Genomic DNA, 18,806 nt, shown 5'->3' with positions numbered 1-18,806 from the left:
GATGCACTGTCTGTATTAAATTTTCGGACATAACTTATGGGATGACCTGATATATTTCAATTTACAAAGTACTAATGGGTAAAAATTAAAACTTAAGGAATTAAACATTAATCTACATCACCCGTGGGATTACGAGGGTGGGGCAGCCCTCCCCTACTTATTTTGCTGTAGAATATAGTAGTCACAGGACATTCATAATAATATTAGGTCAGATGTTTGTGAGTCAGGAGATGTAACGCTGTACCACTAGATATCGATACAGGTATCACCTATTGCAAACATCAGTAGGTAAATATAACATTTATTATGAATTTTTAAATACAACGACTTTCATTCTATTAGAGGTGGCACTGATATCAAACCAAGATCCCGTTTAATTGCTCAACCGTAACTTATTTCTGTTAATCAAGGAGCATTAGTATGTCATTTGTCTTTAAGTACCGTACTGGTAATGATATGGTTATAAAATATACTGTGAATAAGCGAATTCCTACTACTATATATTGACTGAATGACTTAAAGAGGGCGTGACTTACGACTTAAAGCACACCGCGGATGTCATCACCACTTTATAAATTTTCGCGTTGTAGAAATAGTATGCCAGAAGCCCCCATACTTTCCTGGTTCAAGGTGTTCCATGACGATAATTCCCCCGAAGCAAGGTCCCCTCATCTAATCAATCCATACAAATGAGGTAATTTATTTGCTTGTTAACCTCAAAGCTACACAATGGGTTGTCTGTTCTATGCCCACAAAGGGTATTGAAATCCGATGTTTATAAACCCTCAGTATTGCTGCTGAAGTACGGGAAGAGGGGGTCAGTTCCCGGTACGTGTTCTTTTCTCCTTACAATGTTTGGAGTAACTTGGAAGGAAATATTTTCATACATTATACGCCATCTTCAATCCCTTTCTCAGGGTCCTGTTTTCACACCCCAGTTCTTTAGTTTTTTTTATATTCACAAAAACAGTACGAAGACGATACTGTTAATGAATCGAACTTTGCCCCCACCCCAGTGATTCAGTGCGGTACGTTTCAACACTTGTAGCACTAAACACCAGGTTCGATGCCAGCGATGGATACGGCACAGATAGCTCATTGTGCAGCTTGTGTTGAACATCAAAGAAGCCTAGTATATAAAAGTTAGTCTATGCTGCAACTTGGCAACGAGGGCTATCTGCGCTAGCCGTCGCAGATTTAACAGTTTAAGACTAGAGGAAAGGCAGATAGTTATCACCACCCACCGCCAACTCTTACCAACGAATAGTGGGATTGAACGTCACTTTATAATTCCCCATAGCTGAAAGAACAAGCATGTTTGGTGGTACGGGGATTCGAAACCGCGACCCTCAGATTACAAATTCGGAAATAATGTTTCTTGAACTTAGCCTGAAGCTACTCGAGAGCTACCTATGTTAACCTTCCATAATTTAGAAGCGACATACTAGAGCAAAATTAAATTTATGTGAAACATTTCATTTTGAGATACAGTTTTTATGTACTCGGAATCGTTTTTAAAGACCAATAAACGTCGACAGATTTGGGGAAAAAGTGCTAAGTTAAAAGGGGTCCTTAGGTTATCAAAGCTTGACATTTGCTGAACTACAGAAAAGCAACTAAACAGTAACATCCACCGCCAACTCTTGGGCTACTCTAATTGAATAGTGGGATTACTGTAACATCATAACGTCTCCACAGCTGAGAGGACGAGCATTTTCGGTGGTGGGATTTGAACTCGTGACCTACAGGTTGCGAGTCGACCAGAATATAGTCAATGTTAATTTATATATTAAAACTTCGAATACCAAGAGAGCAGAAATTTCCTTACTAACATTAAGTTCAACTAACTTTATTCAACTCATTCTGCTAAAGCAAGGAACTGACTAAACCAAAAAGTTGAAATGTAAAAAAATGTGTTAGTGTGAATTTACCGTATCATGCAAATCTGTAATTTTTAATGTAAACAACGGGAACCTTCAATATCCGCAGCACTTGACATTTTTTACGCATATATTAATGTTTTTTTTTCGATTTTTATTAGCTATATATTTCTGCATTTTTTTTTTTTTTGGAATTTCGCACAAAGCTACTCGAGGGCTATCTGTGCTAGCCGTCCCTAATTTAGCAGTGTAAGACTAGAGGGAAGGCAGCTAGTCATCACCACCCACCGCCAACTCTTGGGCTACTCTTTTACCAACGAATAGCGGGATTGACCGTAACATTATACGCCCCCACGGCTGGGAGGGCGAGCATGTTTAGCGCGACTAGGGCGCGAACCCGCGACCCTCGGATTACGAGTCGCACGCCTTACGCGCTTGGCCATGCCAGGCCTTTCTGCATTATTAATTTCAAGATTGGTGTGCGCGCACACCAAATCGAATTTATTACAAATGAAGATCGTCACCAGCCTACCTTCAAATTGAAATACCTAAAGGCAGGATTGGACTAAATTTATCTTTGAGATCTTGAACATAGTCATATATATCAATAGAAAGGTTTGGTTTGTTTTGAATTTCGCGCAAACTTACACAAGGCGCGACGGGGATGCGAACCAGCGACCTTCAGATTACGAGTCGCACGCCTAAACACGCTTGGCCATTCTAACGTAACGATTACTTACAAATGTAATTGAGCAACACACGAAACGTCAAGATAAATATTGATGTTTGTATTTCTGTAATAAAGTGATTTTTAGTTCAGATAAACAGAAATATAATTAAAGTTCATTCTTCGTAAATTTGAACTTTTATTTACGCCATTATGTTTACGTACACTGTAGAAATAATATTTTAATGACGTCACTTTAAGTGGTTGGTTCAAACTGATCATGTTGGGATATCGATTTATTGTTTTACAAAAACTGTAGTAAAAATTAATACTGAGAAGTCATTTTAACTATTTTGGTATCTTCAATCTAAACTTATTTTAAGACTCACTGGTTAATCGATCAAGCCAGAGATCCTGAGGTTCTGCTAGAACCGTCTCTAATTGATAAAAGCTGAACATAGGTAAGGGTAGGGGAGCCAGACAGCAGAACACATATATACGTTTGTTTGTTTTTTTGCGCAGAGCCACACGAGGGCTACCTGCCCAACCCGTTCTTAATTTAGCAGCGTATCACTAGAGGGAAAGCAGCTAGTCATCACCGCCCACCGCTAACTCTTGGGCTACTTTTTTACCAACGAATAGTGGGATTGACCGGAACATTTTATAACGCCCCACGGCTGAAAGGGCGAGCATGTTTGGTGTGACGGAGATTCGAACCCGCGACCCTCGGATTACGAGTCGAGTGCCTTAACCAACTGGCCATGCCGGGCTGGGATATATATAACAAGGTCGTTTCGTTTCTATCATGTGAGAGTGGATATCTGGAGCACTGTCATCCGCATATCACGGCTCGAACCTAAAATCCTTTCACGACGGTAGTCACACAGCAATACCACAGTACCATTTTCTGACATAATTCTTGGAATTTTCTTACATGGTTAATCGAATCGTGGTGGCTAATTTGCACAGGTTTAATCCCGTTAAAATGCAGATAATAAAACATGAAACATTTCTCACGAGTCTTCTCACACTGCTGACAATACATAAAAGTAAAATGAACGACATAGAGTTCTATTAAAAAACGTTTCAACCATTTTGACACCAGTAGAAATCCGTATTGCAACATCTAAAATGACTATGAAAACAAACACTGTAGATCCATTTGGGCAATGAATACGCAAGTTATTAAATATGTAACATTTACAGCTGTGAACATGTATATAAATACATTAAACCTTGTATTATATTGTCACTAGGTGGCGCTCTACAACCATGTTTTAATTTCAAGGATTCTTCATAAGCATTTCAATAATTATTAAATCAGCACTCAAGCCTTACTTAAGCTTGATAAAAAAAAAAAACAACACATAAATACATCTTCAGGAAAAACTGCAGTGGTTCATTTAGTGCAAATTAGATGAGTAATCCATACTTAATAATTAAACATAATTAATTCACCTAAACAAAAAAGAATAGCCAAAAAAAAAACCTCTTCTAAGTTTTACATATTATTCAATAAGCTTATCAGTTCTTTTCTTGCAGTGTTTGTTCATATATTTATAAAGTAAAAAGTGAACAGTTGTACATCTTGTGAATCAAATGGAGTGCCTCTCTTTAAATCATGATCAAGTGGTATATTTCTGGTAAATGCAGGTATATGATGGAACACTTTTATTAAAAAACTAATATAAAATAGAATATCTTGCTAACAGTTTACTTACCGGTAATATTAATAAAACAAAGTGATTTCCTATAATTTTTTTTTTATTTTTGCTGTTTAATATAAAAGTTTCTTTTTTGCTCTGTGCATTGGCTACTCTAGAAACTCCAGTTATGAGAAAAGGAACACTTAACAAAGTCACTAAATACTAATTTTGTAACAGGTTACTGAAAGACACTTTAAGACAGATATGATGAACACATAGAATCTCTAGAGAGTTACAAATATCGGAAGTGGAAATATTATTCTTGAAAAACAAGAAAAATGTTGTTCATTTGTCCAAAGTAAAGGCTTTGTTTTTAATCTTTTCAAGATATTAAGTATGGCAGATAGTTTGAAGATACACCATATATACAGTACAAAATAATTAAAAAACCCCTTTTGACAAATACATTCAAATATAATTTACAGAACTACCCTTCACATGAGACACACAGTAACTGTTTACCATATATATCCGTGGAGCAGGTAATTCATCGAACTTAAGTACAGGTTACTGTACACCAGATTATTTCTTGAACTTTAGTATCTCAAATAACAAAACTACATAAGGTAATATAATCTGAAGTTTACATTTATACCGAAGATATCACTGGCTGGGGTTATATCATTGGTACATAGAGAAGTCAGATGAGTTGTTAAAAGATACAAGATCACTGTATCTCTTTATACATGGCTCAGAACAGGACATACAAACACTTGACTGTTTTACGAATGCCTTACCTCCTAGTGCATACTTTGCATAGCTAGTGAAGGATTCTCTATTGTACTTGTTCCAATCTTTGTATTCTTTCAACTGACTGTTTCATGTAATAACTGAAGTGGTAAAAATGCATACTACATGTATACACACACACACACACACACTGTTTTTGAAATCATTTATGAAAATGAAGAACACTTTTCATAGGAAGAAGGTGATGTTATACCTGCCACTATATTCTTACATTTGAAAATAATAAACATAATATGAAACTGGGTTCCTAGTGTTATTTACAAGCAAACAAATGGTGGCCAAAATGATTATCTTCGTGGGACTTTGTTTGAAGGGGGCATAATCTCTCCTTCATTTGACATGGATGAATGGGACCGTTTATGTGGTTTCCACCTGTGGTGCTCGATGAAATCAAGAAGTTTCTCTGTAGTTACTGGGTCTTGAATGCTCTGGCATACAGCTGGAAAAGTTATTTACCAAAACATATAAGAGTTAAACAATTAAAATGATTTGTATGAATAATATAACCTTTTTCAAAGTTAGTTATGCTTTTAATACCAATAAAGAAAACTTAGTAATTACTGTGTAAGAAAAAAATCTTCCATAATGATTTTATCATAAAATATATAAATAAAATGGTAAATGCTCAGTAACATGATCATAGGGTAAATTAAAGGGGGAGGAACAGGAGGACCATTTGGCCTCAAGCTCAAAGTGAAAGGGGGCTTCAAATTTAGACACTTGCCATAAAAAAAACATTTATTAAATGTTAAAATATATATATATTATAACCATAAAATATTCAACCCATAAACCAAAAGACATTAACAAAAAAAAATTTTCTTAAATATGCTGCACATTTTTTTTAAAAAAGGGGATCCAAGGATACAACGTGGGATTATAAAATGTATTCTAGCTTTTGGAGGTGACTGAAGAAGTAGGACCCACATTGCAGTTGGGATACAACATCTACCAGTCTTAACCTCTAACTTGCTAGTCTCACATAAGAAAATTATAATTTTTTTTTAGATATTAGGAGAGCAAAATGTGGGAGCTCAAGCTTATAATGCCCCACATCTATATCACACATTACTGTCTGCAGACAGTTGTGGGAAGGTGACTGCTCTCCCAAGGATACATTTTATAATCCCACATTGTAGCTTGTATCCTAGGGTCCCGTTTTTTAAAAAAAAAGTGCAGCATATTTAAAAAATAATAATTTTTGTTAATGTGTTTTGGTTTATGGCTTGAATATTTTATGGTTATAATATAATTAATTAGAGATTGGGATTTGCTGCTTTTAACACAGTCCTTTCTCATGATTTTGTTTATTCATTTAGCTTCATTTAGATATAAATTATTTAATTTCACTAAAATACATACGAGGGCTGTTCACAAAATACGTGGACTGATGTCATAAAACAAAATGTACTGTATTTATAAGTTACAGGTCTGGGACCCCTTCAAAGTTCTCTCCTCCCCAACACACACACTTATCCCAACGGTGTTTCCACTTGTTGAAACAGTCCTGGTACGCTTCTTTTGTAATGTCCTCCAGCTCCTTCGTCACATTTGCCTTAATCTCAGGAATCGTCTCAAATCTTCTTCCTTTCAAGGGTCTTTTGAGTTTGGGGAACAAGAAAAAATCGCAAGGAGCAAGGTCAGGTGAGTAGGGGTGGGGTGGGGAAGAACAGTGATCGAGTGTTTGGCCAAAAACTCACGAGTTCTGAGGCACAAATTTCGCAGCTATGTGGTGCATCTTCAATTTTTCGGTCAAAATCTCGTAACAAGATCCAACTGATATCCCACACTCTTCAGCAAGCTCCCTGACAGTCAGACGTCGATTTGCCTACACCAGGGTGTTGATTTTGTTGACGTGTGGGTCATCAGTTGACGTGGAAGGACGTCCAGAACGCTCATCATCTTCAATGGACTGTCGACCATCCTTAAAACGTTCATGCCACTTGAAACATGCCGTACGCTTCATAGCAACATCACCGTAAGCCGTGTTAAGCATAGCAAAGTTTCAGTCGCAGATTTTCCAAGTTTAACACAAAATTTCACAGCAAGTCGTTGCTCCTTCAGGTCATTCATTCTGAAATCTGCCAAATGAAAAAATTGCACTTCACTTAAAACCGCGTAGCTAATACACAAATGAAGATATCTGCAATCGGGAAATGGCATCGCAATCAGTTGATCTGTGCGAACTTAGCGACACCAAGTGGAATTTCCATGGAACCAACTGGGGCCATGCAATTCAAACAGTCCACGTATTTTTTGAACAGACCTCGTATATACATTCAGTAAAGAATATTAAAATTATGTTTTCTTTTGGACTAACGATTCTCTTATTTTTTTTTCCATATGTTACCACTTTTTATATTTATATGGACAATTTGCTCCCAAAGATAGAAGTTGTGTGGGTCTCTCTGAGAATACAACATGACAACCATCATTTTTTAAACTAACCTTGATGACTGTAACTTTTTAACATAATGATTGCATTGACAGGTTGTTATTAAAGTAGCCAATGAAATTCACAGAAAAAAGTAAAATTCAAAGAGTGACAGAAAAGCCAAATTCTGTTGGTTCAAAGCCGGCATCAGGTAAATATTTATCAGACTTCAAAGAATTATTAGATGCTGCTTGACTTTGGTTCCATCAACTAAGATGAAATACATAGCTTTAATAATGATATACTGAACAATAATGAATGTATTATTTCATAAGAACTGCACAATTGTTACAATATGTTATGAAGTAGCTGGTTTTCTTTAACATTCAATATATATATATGTGTGTGTGTCTGTGTGTGTGCATAGCATATACTTAAACAGACTTTCATAATAAGAAATAGATCTGACTTAGGATGTTATTCCCAATAGTTCATGGCCACTTGTTACAAATTCACATATGCTACAGAGCCAAATATGTAGGACTCACAAGCAGGTGATTGACTACTTCCATAAAAAACCCCTTTTCCAAGAAGACCTAAAAATGTATTTGAAATTGCTCAGTTCATCCAAATTGAGTTCAATTTTATTAATTCATCAGTCTTACTATTTTCTGGCTTCTTGATTTGTCAAAATATTGCACTATTATCATGTATGCTTCAAGTACAATTACACCATATCAGTATATTATTTTCAGCTCTAAAACCCTAACAGGACAGCGACAAAGTGAAAAAGGCTTGTGTCAATATCCTGTGATTGATGGTGGTAGTCTCAAAGAAACAAACAAAAAAATAATTATACTCTAGAATTTACCTCATCCAATAAAGAAATGTAATGGAAATATGTCACTCATTCTGTATAACAAGTTAAATCAATCCTTTACAAAAATTATATCAATATTTTCTGGGTCCCAAAATTATATTGTGAAAAAACATACAAAAGTTTCACTGATTATGCAAAGAAAATAATTTTTCTTTGCTAATAGTTCTAGTAAGTCTTAATATAAAGTTTTTTCTTCTACTAAATGTGTTAAAAAGTTAGGCCTACCATGTTTCTTGTCTTGCTAATCGTATTTATGAGATGACTTACCAATTGCAGTTGTGTACCCATTTGGAAAAGACTTATCTGTTCTTTCCCTCATAAATTTCCACTGGTTGTCCTCAAACTTACACTCAATGATTTTCTTGTCCAAATTCTTCAGTTCTTTTGTTACCTGTGTAAAGGATATTCATGGTGATTTTGAGGTGTTAAATCTGAGGAATATCCACAAAAAGGAACAATTATCAAATACACCAATCAGTATGTATAGGACAATGTAATCATTTTTTTCTGTGCAAGTATAATTACTCACTTATGGACAGTGAAGTGCTCACGTAGCAACAATTCGAGAAATTTTGTGCAATCACCTGGAATCCCTATACTAATGACCATTCAAAAGGGAGTCATTATAAAACTTCCAATGCACTTAATTACATATCTAATATCATGTCCACCACCTATTACACTTCATACATACACACAATATAGTTACACACGCTAATAAATTTATATTTTAGTATGCTTTTGCAATGTCTACACCAGACTGACACTCGCTGTGGATAGACAATATCCATTATCACACTTCAAATTTATAACCACACAAAAGTCTTTGAATGCGAATTTATCCTACAAACAAAATTTCATAAATCAGAAACTCTAACAGGCAGTCCGTGTTGTAATAAAAACCACATGAATCATTACAATATACTGTTTGTTTGTCTGTAGTTACACACAAAGCTGTACAATGAGATAAATGTTCTGTGCCCACGACAAGTAACAAAACCCAGTTTTTAGTGTTATAAGCCTTCAGTCTTATTGCTAATTCAACTGAGAAACAACAAAAAATGCCTTCCCCCCTGTCTTTACTTATTTCAAACTACTGATTCATTTATCTTCCTTGACATAAGTCTCCACAGTTCATCCAGTTATGGATATTGTAAGATTACCCTTTACTGTAATGTACAGTTGTTGCTTTTAACACAATGCTCCTATCAGATAAAATATGGAATTCATATAAACGTAGTAATTCTGACTAAAAGGCCTAAAAAAACTGCTGCAGTTTCATTATATAATTAAAAGGAAAATCTAAATATTATACAATGTTGTTCCTAGGTTCTAGAGTCTAAGGAATTCATATCCTCTTGTATCAAAATTAAGGAGATGTGATGGAAATCTAGAGAGACAACAACACCCTTCACATTTCCACAGCAAACTTGAAAGTAACTTGTGTGCACGTGTCCTGTTAGACTTGCGTGGATACTTCACTAGTGTACTGGTATAAACATAGTAGTTTGGTGGTCGTTTCTTGGGTTATATTAGTATAATAATTTATGTTTTGATTGTCATTATTGTAAGTAATAATACTAATGCTCCTATCCTTTATATATTTTCTTTTGTAAGTATGCTTAGAATAATGAGCCACACAGAGATATGGGAAAAGAATCACACGCATGGCTACCATAAATGTGCCTTACTGATGTAACGGACAAATTTTTAGCATTTTAGTTCCATCCTATTGTGACCCTCTGACTGGTCAAAGTGAAATTAATGAAGATATATGTTTAATACTTAAAACATTAAAGGCTCATTTGGTAAAATATAGATCTACTCGTGGAACTTTGCATTAAACAGAATAAAATGGCTGGCATGCCACATAACCTGCAATGTATTGTTTTTCAAGATGACACACATGCTTAAAAAACAATTTTCTGCACAATACAGATCACATGCATTATCATTACTTGTTAAACTTTTATGCACTAATTGTTTGCTAAATTAAAATAACTATCCCATTTATCTCTTTGTTAAATTACACACATGATACAAATTAGTTGTAATTGGTCATCAGTAAGAGGTTCATTCTTCCCCTAATGTAAACCAAATTTCAAATTATTACCCTCCAATCATATGGTACAAATCAGTACCCTTGCAAACTAGAATCAGGTTCCAGCAACTCTAGGCTTTTTAAACATATACAGGAAACTATGTTACTGTAATTTGTGTAGACATATGAATAGAACTTTGCAGAAGAAGAACCAACTATAACCAACAAACAACACCAACAGTACTGAGGATGTGGACACACTAGATCCCACTTCTGAATATGATACTCATTTCCTGTTCCATTGTCTTGTGAAGTCCATTATGTTAGTTTGGTAAAACGTAAGCACAGAAATCCGAAACCCAATTGTGTGCAATAATGTGGAAGTATAATTTATGTACATTGTCCCTAATGAAACCAACAAGATACAAGTAACTCAGTGATAGGTCAGGACTACACACAGGATGAGGAAGAACTGTCCATCCAAACTCCTCAACTGCAGTTGTTGAGAGGTGTACAAAATGGGTCCTGGTAGTATCACATTAGGTGAGGACTTCTTAGCAAAAGTTGACAGTAGAAACAGAAATTAATTCATACTGAGAATAGGAGAAAAAAAAATCCATTTTCCTCCTTAACAGAATCATGAACTATTATTTATATAGTTTTTATAAATGAAGGGTAACCCTATTATTGCAGATCTACAGTTGTGTGTAAATTGAACCCAACATTTGATTAAAAAAACTGATATATTTTTGTTAATAATTTTACCCAAATTAAAAAAATAAAAAAAAAGTTTTTTAAAACATAATAATAAAAGATCACTAAAATCTACCTAACCTTAATTTCTCCAAATGGTTGATCACATCCACCAACAAAGAGGTACCCTTTTGTTTCCGGTAACATACTAGGAAAGAAAAATTAACACACAAAGTTCATGAAATAATCTCTTATATACAAATGTATATTTTAAGTTAAACACCACAATATCTGAAAAGCACTTCAGCTTTTATGTGGAATAAAACATATACCTTTGTAAGCAGCTAACTGTAGCAAAACTTAACAACAGCATCAGAAAAGAAGAATAACTGGTTATTTATTTAATTTAAAATGAATAAATCAGAGATAGAAAATAAACACAAATCTCTTCATCATAACATAAACCTGAACAGCAGTGAACATACTGAACTGGCAGATACTTTTAACTCACCAAATGTGATACTTCATGGAGTTAAAAGTGATTCTGATACACATTTTCACCACAAATTACATTATACAGACATTTATTTACGACTTCAGAAAATGTGTTTAATTATCTATAAGTAATCACCAGTAGAAAATTATCAAACGTGAACCTGCTTTACTTACAGTATCTTTCTTTTCATCTACAGGGAACTATTACAAGTGTAAGAGAAAGGATTTTTGGTGAAATCTTAAGTGATTATTTCCTTACTGGTTTGACCCTACAGTTTATTTAATTATTTTGTTTATTTACTTTCCAGTCTGTTTTTCATTTCTTTCTATTGGGTTTTAAACACCTGTACATGTGTATCATTTTTAACAAGCTTATATTTTGTTCAGGATGATTTGGTTAACATTCAGTATTTAAAATATCATCATTTTCAAACAACCCTATCAGACAGTTCAAATTACATTTGAATACTTAAAAGAAATTAAATAGTACAATATGTTCATCCTACAAGTTCAATTACTGCCAATACTGACAAAGCTTATTTATTCGGTTCATTAAATCAACTTTCATGACCTAAGAAATTTTGTTGCAGTTCACAATTTTTTAAATACCCATAAATTATCCGGTCATCCCTCAAGTAATGTCCGATGGTTCATCCCTCGAGTAATGTCCGATATTGGGTTCAGAAAAAGAGAAAGGACTTCAAACGCTTTTAATGTTATTTAATCAATAATGTATGTTTCATTATTATTAATTACGTCCTGCCAACGATTCACAAGCTTCTGAATGTCACTTCTATAAAATTTTTGGTGTTTGGAGGAAAAGAATGTAGGGAGGGTAGTTTTTGACATCTTCATGTGTTCCAAGCTCATCAAAATAGTTCTGTAAACTTCGGAATGGATGATAATCATATGGAAAAAAGTCTGGATAATAAGGAGGATGTGGAAGTTTTTCCCAGTCTAGTTCTTCAATCTTTACAGATGTGATTCTTGCTGTATGGGGCCGTGTATTATCCTGGTGTAACACAACACCTTTATGATTGATCAAAATAGGCCTCTTTTCTTTCAGTGCAACATTCAACTGCTCTAACTGTTGACAACAGAAGTCTGATGTGATCATTTCATTTAGTGGCAGCAACTCAAAGTGGATTACATCAACAATATCCCACCAAACGCTTAACAAGACTTTCCTAGGATGGAGGTCCATTTTGGGCTGTGCTTTAGCCAGTCTACCTCTATTGAGTCATTGTCTGCAGCACTTAACATTTTTATAATATATCCAGTTTTCATCTCCAGTCACTAACCTGTTCAAAAAATGTAAGTTACATTCACGAAAGTGCAAATGTTCACTCTTGCTCTAAGGTTGGCTTCTTTCAAGTCGTGGGAGACCCATTTTCCAAGTGTAGACACCTTTCCAAGCTGTTACAGATGACGGCAAACTGTTGAATGGGTTAAATTAAGATTCTGTGGTAGTTCTTCAACTGTTACAGCACAATCCTCAACAAGTGCAGCCAGCAGCAAGTCATCATTAAACTCAACAGAATAACCTAACGCGTGGCATGTCACTTAAGCTGTAGTCACCTGATCTGAATTTCTGAAACTACTTTTGACATTTTCTGTCATTGAGAGACTCCAACCCATAATAACCTTGAATGTTTCATGTAGTTTCTGCTGCACTATTGACTTTTTAAACTCATAAAGCAACTGACCATTGCTGGGCATGTGTTGGGGACGAGAGGGTAAATGGGTACAAGACTGTTGGAGGCGTTGCAGTATATATTAAGTTATTATAGGTATAAAGGTGTTGCTTTATATTGGTTTAATTTTGATTTGAACTGTTGTATAAGTAGGGCTTCTTTGATTTTGTATTTGTTTATGTTTGTTTCCCTACTTATTATCTGTGTGTTTCCGATGGTTATGTTGTGTTTATTTGATTTGCATTGTTCAAAAACTTTTGGTGTTTTTTTTTAATTTAGTTTTCACTTTTCTGCTTGTTTCTCCACTATAGAAGTCGTGGCAGCTGTAGCTAATTAATAACTTAACATATACTGCAATGCCCCCTACAATCAAGTACAGTACCCATTTACACTCTCATCTCTAAAACATACCCGGCAATGGTCAATTGCAAACTTTGTTTACCTGAAGATGACCTAAGCAGGTCAAAACGTTGTTCTCTATTTTATTTCAATAAAAGTTTTAATACCCATACAAGCCATCTTGAGACACATTTTTACTTCAAGTGGGTTTCTCGTCATCACAAAATACATACACAGAGAGAATCTTGTATAATATACACCTAAATGGCATACTATTTCAAAGGAAGTCTTCACTGTTTCCCAGGTAAATGGAACACTCACACAGCAGTTTGTTCAAAAACAGCAGAGAGTTATAAAAGTGTACTTAAACATTATCTGGATAAATACCCTCATCTATAAGATACATAAATTATAGTTACAGTGACAGAAGAATACCACCCAATAAAAAAACAAAACAAATGGCCATTGTGTTAAAGCTTTATGTATTTGTTGGTACTTTTAAAAAGTTACGATATATATTTACTGGCCCCTTTAAAAAAGTATTAAACTACTATATGAAGGTCAGGAGGGCCCATAAGTTTTCAGCCACACATCAAAATTAATAGTGTTTTCATCAGAAAGCCTGTTAAAGAAACTCAATTTACAAAATCATGTTTAATTGCAAACACATTTCAAGTCCCCTGATGTACTTGTAATGGACTTTTGTGCCTTCCATTTGCTTGGTCAGAAACTTGGAAGACAAAGTCACAAGACATAAGTCAGCACGTGTAAAGTTAGACAATAGGAGAAGGAGGGAAAGCAGACAGGGCTGTTTTCCAAGCAAACAAGAATATATTACTTCATAGCCACTGTCAAAAAACAGAAAGTAAGTGAAACATGTGAAGTAAAATACTGTTGTTTATAGTAGTATTTCAGACATTATCAATACTAATGTGAAAATTATACAGTATCATTACCAGATACTGGTGTGATGATCAGACAATACCATTACTGTGTATCAATCAGACATTATTGTTACTAGTTGGTAAGAAAATAACATTACCAGTGCATTAGACTATGTGTGCTGTGATGACTACAACTACTCAAACCCAATTTTAAGCACTCTAAGTCCAGAGACTTAACACTGAAGTTATATATTAATTAGTTTAGATACAAAAATAGTACACTTACGCTATCCTGTGTTCTTTTTTGATCATCAGTCGAAAATCTATGGAATTTACACTGAGAGGTTTCCACTTCAGGACGTCCATACAGCGACCACTCACATAAGGCTACAAAAACACATGCGTCACATTAACCATCTCTTAGACACACAGTTCAAGGTTGAAAAGGTATAAATGCTTAGAAATTCACACACACACACACACAAATATATATGTATATGTAACAGTTTGTATGTGTTTGAGTGCATTATTAAGAAAGTCAAAAGCAGTCATTTTACAAAAAATATTGATTAAAGTTTTAAAGTTTCCAGAGGAAGGGCATCCCAACCTAAAACATTGTGAATATTAAAATATATATTTCAAATTAGCCATTTTTTATGGTACAAGTTTTCCGTTTTTATTATTATTATTATACAACAGCACTTTTGTTTAGAACATTTTACAACTTAAGCACTTCTAAGTAATATAAAATGTTCCTACACAGAAACTGAGGAGACATCATATGTCAACTACAACTAATTTAAATCAGCCATATAAATAACTGGCTAAGAAAAGAGTAATCATATTATGGAACAGAAAAATGAATTAAAAAATATACACAACTATTTTTTACACAACAGATTTTACCAGTAAAGAGACATACTTTTATTTGGGATTTTTTGTTACTGCTTGGATTGCAAAAATCTGTCAGGAGTGGGGTCTATAGCATATACATAACACTGTTGAGGTAATAAGTATTTATAGATTCATTAAGTGGGGAGCTGCAGTCAAAATGTGGAATACTCTGGGGGATAGCTTATGTTAAGAAATTTTAGGAACCTGAGATTGTAATAAACACTAGAATGTTTCATTGTGCATGTGTGTTTCTTGTATCAAAACCACATCAGGCTATCTGCTGTGTCCACTGAGGGGAAACAAACCCCCGATTTTTGCATTGTAAATCTGAAGACTTATTGCTGTTCCAGCTGGTAACAGGAGGGTTTCATACATAATAGTAATTACAATAAAGCACAACTAATTGAGTCAAAAGGCATCTGAGAAAGAACTTTACAGTCTATATTAATGAAGATAGTTTTGGTGTCTGGATTTAATTATATTTGTTGAAGGCACAATTTTACTGTCATTATTACCTTATCAAGTACATTATCAGTCAACAGACTGTTGTAGGTCTGTCACAGACACTTTGCCATTCCATACAAATTCATGAAAACAAACAAATGAACAACAACAAAAACATAATGTGATTTCACTGTATCCTGACAGATCAGAAAGACACTAATCCATTCCCTGGTACCAAATGACACTGATCTAAAGTATATACTATTAAATACTAGAACTTAGACCTACTACTGTTCAAAACTTTTCACAACTACCATACTCACATCTGGTACTGGTTGAAATATCAATCCATCCAGATCATGTGCCAGGTTTCTTGTAAACTTTTCACTAAGTAGCTAAAAAAAAAAAATTATGTAAGACAATAAGTATATATCTAAATCTGATTTCACTAACATATTTCAACATCAATTTCAAATGCATCACTTATTTCATATTTTCCTTGAAAGCTATCTTCACGCAACTGTCCCTAATTTTGAACTTACAGACTAAAACGAAGGCAGCAAGTCAACTGCATCCACCCTTAACTCTTGGAATATTTTTAATTAACTAAATAGTGTGATTTTATCACCACTCATAGAATTCACCCACAGCTCCAAAGTAAATAGCTGCAAACCATAAGTCCTCAGATTCATAGCCTTGTATATGCTAACTACAAGGGTAAACCTGGTCCCTAAAAATAAATAATGGTAGAGTAGATACAACAAAAATTACAGTTTAAAACAAACTTTAAAGTGATTGTTATTTGTCACTTTACATTTATATAGTTGAAAGATAACATAAAATGACATTTTAAGTTTTTTTTCCATTACAATCATGACCAAATTTTCTAACTTCTGTTTGATGATAGTAAAATGTAAAAAAACTATCCATTTTATTACCACAAGTTTTACATGAGTGTACCTTTCTAGTAACAAGTTTATTTTAGATATCTTAAACTAATTATTAACAGTGTAAATCATAATTATTATTAGTTGGTGCTTTGCCTGGACTCAATTTCAACAAATACAACTTCAATGATTTACAAAGAAAAAACTGTGAACTTACAGATTTTGTACACGTAATATCCCAAAATTCTTTAGCTCTAACACTGAAAGGTTCAGTCATCCGATCTATCCTCCCTTCCTCCATTGCTTGTATTCTTGGACCAATAATTTCTTTCTTGATACAGAGCAGCCTGCGATCAAAGTCTGTACCTCCCACCTGCTGACCCTTTAAAGAAAACAAACAAAACTTTCTATTTATTTTCAGTTCAGGCTTATATTAAATAAGAAGCATTGAAATTATCAGTACCATTTATATGCAAGTTAAAATATTTCATAACCAGTTAATACTTTCTGATAATATATATAAATGAGCAACTGTTAACTGACTGCATCTACATAATACTGTAAACAGATTTCAACTTCAAAAGGTTTATAAGTTACAATAACATGACCGATACTGAAGTTCATAACAGCCGATATTTTGGATGACAAACTGTCTTGTAATACTAGTGTGAAAAAGATGCTGTATTCAAATCTGTTCAACAGAAATACAGAATACTTCTGATGAGAAAATTCAGATTCACAGTTCTGTTTAACAGGCAGATGTTTTAACTGGATAAACTACATGCTTTATGATCTGGTTCCCATTTGATTAATTTAGAAAGTAATTTGGAAAGACCCCTAATGTTTATCACCAAATTTAAAAATTTAAAAACTAATCTGCTTGTTTATCATTACGATAAGAGCTATGCAATGGGTCGTACGACTTCAGATTTACTAAAACAATTATAAATGCTTTTGTAGGAAGAAATAATAATTTAACATAATGTTTAGGGACAATAAAGAACCTGCAGGTCCATCTTGGCTGTCCCATCCTTTAATGGAAATTTAAAAACAAATTAAAGCACATCCTTATCATTCATATATTTATCAAGCTTTCTTTTAAACTCACTTAAATTGACTGCTTTCACAACATCCAGCTACTTCACTTATTTCTATGGTAAATGTAAAATATATATCTAGTTCCCAGTTAAAGTGGACTCAGCACTGTGAATCTCCATTTGTCAATATAAACGTGTAAAAGATGTATATCCATCTTGCTGTTAAAACTGTTCTCATTAGAGCAATCAAATCAGCTTGGCTTTAGTGCACAGTGAGAACTGTACTTTTAATGACTGGTTATTTTAGAAACCACAATTCTCTGATAACTACTGATTCTGTGTTATGGCTGTTGTCCTTTTAATAAAGATTTTATAATATGCTTAACAAGTTAGACTATTTAGTAACCATAAAGGAATATTACAATTTTATCTTATATAAAGTATTAATGAATGAAGTTGTTTATTACATTTGCTTTAAAAACCATAAGAATGCCATTCACATGTAATCCTTTACAAGCAAACTGTTCACAGGAACATACTATGAACAAACCTTTACTTAAGAAATCCATCAAGGAATAACACTGTCAGATAGATCAGCCAATAAACGATGACCTCCAATCAGATTATTCAACAAGTAAGCTATGACCTATAATGTGTCTGTAAAAATAATATTGATGGACTGTTCAACCCACAATGACCTCCAATATGTCCATCAAAATATCACTGTTAAACTATTCTGCAAAATGTGACATCCAATACATATATAAGAAGGTTCAAAAACAAACTGTAACCTTTAACCCCATACGTATGGGGTCTGTCCGTTGCATCAAGCCTGTACTGGAGAATTAATGTTTACAATAGTCATAAAATTCCTCAGTGTAGCTTTCACAAAATTTAAGCTTTTAGTTAACATTAAAAATAAGTCATTTTAAAAAAAAGTTAGAATTTTTAGTAGTATTCCTCACTAAATATCTGTCTCTGAATTCATTTCAGTCAGTTTCACTCAGACTGACTAATCTGAGTGCAGGGTGGTCTAATTTCAAGAATACGAATACATTTTTTTTTTATCTTATAGTTTTCAAGTTTCATTTGCATAATCTCTAGAACTTCCTAAATGAATATCAAATTTGTTTTTTAAAAC

At 33.9% G+C, this 18,806-nt stretch overlaps 1 protein-coding gene across 2 annotated transcripts in view; it reads right to left on the bottom strand.

Moving 5' to 3' along the window:
- Window positions 1-4,537: 4,537 nt before the first annotated feature.
- Window positions 4,538-18,806, bottom strand: part of mRNA-cap (RNA guanylyltransferase and 5'-phosphatase mRNA capping enzyme) — a 43,982-nt gene continuing 29,713 nt past the window's right edge. For both annotated transcript variants that reach the window (XM_076493501.1, XM_076493502.1), the window contains exons 14-19: window positions 16,846-17,010; window positions 16,065-16,136; window positions 14,690-14,790; window positions 11,133-11,199; window positions 8,525-8,648; window positions 4,538-5,442 (exon numbers count right to left, since the gene is read on the bottom strand). In XM_076493501.1, the coding sequence (XP_076349616.1) occupies window positions 5,291-5,442; window positions 8,525-8,648; window positions 11,133-11,199; window positions 14,690-14,790; window positions 16,065-16,136; window positions 16,846-17,010 (681 nt within the window). In that variant the 3' untranslated portion in view covers window positions 4,538-5,290. The remainder of the gene's footprint in view (window positions 5,443-8,524; window positions 8,649-11,132; window positions 11,200-14,689; window positions 14,791-16,064; window positions 16,137-16,845; window positions 17,011-18,806) is intronic.

This window comes from Tachypleus tridentatus, chromosome 3 (assembly GCF_004210375.1).
Source record: "Tachypleus tridentatus isolate NWPU-2018 chromosome 3, ASM421037v1, whole genome shotgun sequence".
Lineage (NCBI taxonomy): Eukaryota > Metazoa > Arthropoda > Merostomata > Xiphosura > Limulidae > Tachypleus > Tachypleus tridentatus.
Note: the sequence above shows the minus strand (reverse complement) of the source record. Positions and strands in the feature narration are given on the sequence as shown.